The 3,897-nt window shown below is 52.4% G+C and overlaps 1 protein-coding gene across 1 annotated transcript; it reads right to left on the minus strand.

Annotated features, from left to right (window-relative positions):
* Nucleotides 1-49: 49 nt before the first annotated feature.
* Nucleotides 50-3,834, minus strand: LOC121965846 (pre-mRNA cleavage complex 2 protein Pcf11-like; the record flags this gene model as incomplete). The annotated part of the gene is made up of 7 exons (XM_042515962.1): nt 3,667-3,834; nt 2,047-3,311; nt 1,728-1,791; nt 1,154-1,279; nt 924-1,053; nt 495-678; nt 50-205 (listed from the first exon to the last, which is right to left on the minus strand). Coding segments are annotated over exons 1-7 (2,022 nt in total), but the record flags the coding sequence as incomplete, so codon positions are not given.
* Nucleotides 3,835-3,897: the final 63 nt, after the last annotated feature.

Here is a 3,897-nt window from a genome sequence, read left to right on the forward strand (position 1 = left end):
CTCACACACACTCACACACACACACACACACACACACACACAGTCTCACCTCCCCCACTTGGTCCTTGGTGGCCTTGACGCTCTGAAACTCCTTCTCCTTGGCGGCCGCCTGACTCTTCTGCACCTCCTCCTCGTTCTCCTTCTCAAAGAACTGACTCTTCGCTCGCTCCTCCAGGTCGGCGATCTCCTCGAACTCGATCCAGTCCTGGAACAACAACAAACATTTCCAGGACTTTTCCAAACTTTAAGGACCAAACATTTTCCAAAACAACCAACGATGCTCCTTATCCATCTTTCTCTTCTCTTTCAACTATTTCATACATCTGCCATACACAGTATATATACACGCAGTATATATACAGTATATATAGAGTATTTATACAGTATATATACAGTATTTATACTGCATATACTGTATATATACAGTATATATACAGTATATCACTATATATGTGTGTGTGTGTGTGTGTGTGTGTGTGCGGGCGCGCGCTCACCCTGAGTGTGTAGTACCAGCGGCGGTGTGTGATCTTCTTGCTGGCGACCTTGCCGGCGTGGTTCTGTCTGAAGTGCCAGTCCAGGTGGTCGGCGTACATGTCGGTCTGAGCGGCGGTGAACCTCATGCTGCACAGGCAGCACTGATTCCCCGAGTACAGCTTCGTGACCACGCTCTCGTAACGCCTGAGACAAGACGCACACACGAGGGACGAGACGTCAGCACACCGAGACGACCTTTAACCCTTTAACCCCATTACTGCTTCAGGTTAAAGATTCGTGTTTGCTTTACTTTTATTTTGAAAAACGTCACCGACCAGACGGCCGCAGCTATTAAGAACTTTTATTTTTATTTTTATTACCAAATCCTGACACTAAACGTGGAGCTGCTGATTCATTAATTTAATCAGCTGAACTTCGTCTGAACTCACAGTTTCATGTCGTCGAGGGAGAAGCTGGTGAGGTCCGGGACGTCAACGTCCTCGTCCTCCTCCGCCTCCTCGGCCTCCTCTTCCTCCTCCTCGACCGCAGGAGGAGCCGCCGAGGCCACCGAGGCCGACTCTGGAAAACAAAACCGGACCGAGTCGTTATAAAAGACGATCAGAGAGAAACTCAAACTTTCCAACGCGTCAGACGCTCGAGAGCGGAGGCGGTCACTGACCGGAGCCGGGGGCCGGCGCGGCGTCGGGCTGCGAGGGTTTGATGATGCCGGTGGAGATGAGTTTGGTCAGCAGGTCGTTAACGTCGACCTGACCGAAGTGATTCTCTGTGGGGACGACCTGCGGAGCTGCAGACACAAAAAAATAAAATACAGAAATAAAAGCACACCAGTGAGAGGCAGAAACACTACACAGCTCTGCTATCAAAGTCCCAGGACTTTTCCAGGACCCTGAGGGAAATGTTAAAGACCAAACATACCCTCAAACCGACATCGAACTTGGAACTATAATTTGGTGATTTGAGTTTTTCTTAAAAAAAAAAAAAAAAAAATTTTTCCTTTAAATTTTTTTTGGCATTTGAAATGTTGGCTATTTACAATTTTTGTGATTTAAAAAACCAAACATACATTTTTACCTTTTTTCGTGAAAATTTCTGAAGGTCCTGAAAATATTCATAATATAATATATGTCTCTAAGACAAAGTTCCAGGACTTTTCCAGGCTGGATTCCATGACTTTTTTTATGACCATAAATCCCTGAAACAGTGACGAACAGTTAAAATCAGGAGGGTCTTACTCTGAGTGAACGGCGCCGAGCTCTGAGGCAGGAACGGCTGCGACGGGTTCCCCAACAGGTTCACCTGGAAACAAACGCAGAACCTTTATTAACCTTTATTCACATTTAATAACCTTTATTCACATGTAATAACCTTTATTTACATGTAATAACCTTTATTCACATGTAATAACCTTTATTAACCTTTATTCACATGTAATAACCTTTATTAACCTTTAATAACTGCAGAGCAGAGAACCTGCCGTCGACTCTCAGAGTGAAACATTAAACTTTCAGGATGTGACATCATCAGCTGTGACATCATCGGCGGGGGACTCACCGGCTGCGGCATGCTGACGGCGGGGGCCGCGGGGTTGTAGAAGGGCCCGGGGCCCGGCTGGCTGAAGGGCGGCCCCGGCTGCATGTTGAAGCTTCCCCCTGGCTGCAGGTTGGGCCCCGCCGGGAACGCCATCGGACCCGTCTGGAACTGAGGGTTCAGGGGCTCCGGGAAGCGCTGGGGGCCCATGTTGAAGTTCTGCTGGGGGCCCAGGGGACTGTCATAGATGGGTGGGGCCAGGGGTCTCATAGGGGGCTGCAGGTTGTGTTGGGGGAACCTCAGGGGCCCCTCATACAGTGGGGGCCCGCCTTGGTGGGCTACGTTGGGTAAGTCAAACCTGGGCCCCGGCTGAACGGGCCCATCGAAGCGCATATGACTGGGGTTCTCAAACCTCATGGGGCCCATCTGGTTTGGAGGGCCGTCGAAGCGCAGGGGCCGCGGCTGCTGGAAGCCAATTGGTCCAGCTCCAGGGCCCAGGGCCATGTTGTTGTCAAAGCGTAGCGGGCCCTCGAAGCGCTGAATTGGGCCCTCAAACCTAACCGGGGGCTGCTGACTGATGGGTCCATCAAACCTCCCTGGGCCCTGAGGGTGAGGGGGCCCGTCAAGGCGGCTGATGCTGTCCCCGCCTCTGACCGGACCGAGAGACATGTGGGGCCCCTCAAATCGCTCTGGCAGGTTGTGATGAGGCGGCCCCCCGTCGAACCTGCTGGGGCCTGCGTGGTGCGGCGCCTCAAATCGTGATGAGTCCTCGTAGCGCACAGGGCCACTGCCCTCGTACCACCCTGGAGCGTGCGGTCTGGAGGGGCCCATGTGGCCAGGCCCCTCGTAGCGTGCGGGCGGGTGCCCCCCGTCGTGAGGTGGCGTGTGTCCTGGGGAGTCACTGTGCTGGCGGACAGAGGACAGGGGCCCCGAGCGGCCTGGCACTTTCAGGATGGATTTGGGAGGAGGGGGAAGAGGCGGGGCCTCCAGGGGCCCATCATCAGAGTGTTCACTGTTGGGGCTCTCGAAGCGGGGGACCGGGCTCATTTCTGCTGAGTCCTTCTGGTGCAGCGGCGACAGACGCTCACGCTCGAACCGCGGCGCCTCCACACCCGCCGGGCTGGGACAGTTCCTGAGCACCGTGGCCCCGGCGGGCGGGGCCCCCTCCGGCCTCCGCGGGTCGGCGAGTCTGGAGTCGGCAGGTGGGCCGAATCTCCGCGGAGCGTCATAGCCGCTCTTCTGCTCCTCGCGCTGGCGCTCCGTCAGCGGAGACGTCCACTCCCGCTCACCTGGGGACAGACGGAGACTCGTGAGGACGTTAAATCACCAAGTGTCCACTTGGACAGACACTACAGAGACGTGAAGACAGATGATAAGTTTCAAAACTTTTCCAGGACTTTTCTTTTCAAGGACCCCAAATTTTTTTTCTTGTTTTGAATGAGATTCAAACAGGATTTTTCTGACTGTGATAAATGATGTCAATTTGGGTGTTTTTTGTTTTTTTTTTAAAGAAAATGTAATTTTAAAAACTTAAGTTTACAAAGAAAATGCCAAAAATATTTAAAGAAAAAAAATTAAAAAAAATAAAAAAGATGAAAAATCCCCAAAATATGTAGGTGTTCTGCGTGCAGGGCGGAGACTCACTGGACTCTCGGGGGTCGGCTCTCCTCCTGAAGCGAAGGCCCGGCAGAGACTTAAGGGGCGGGAACTCTTTGGCGCCGTGGTGGTACTCCTCGATCATGGGGCCGAGCGGGGCCCGGGGCTCCTCGCGCTCTTTACTCCTCCGCTCACCTGCGAGTCATCAACCAGCACGCATCAGTGACACCACGACAACAGCTCATTATCAAAATATATACATACATACATATATATACA

The sequence above is a fragment of the Plectropomus leopardus genome, unplaced genomic scaffold, assembly GCF_008729295.1.
Source record: "Plectropomus leopardus isolate mb unplaced genomic scaffold, YSFRI_Pleo_2.0 unplaced_scaffold21941, whole genome shotgun sequence".
In the NCBI taxonomy this organism is placed as follows: domain Eukaryota; kingdom Metazoa; phylum Chordata; class Actinopteri; order Perciformes; family Serranidae; genus Plectropomus; species Plectropomus leopardus.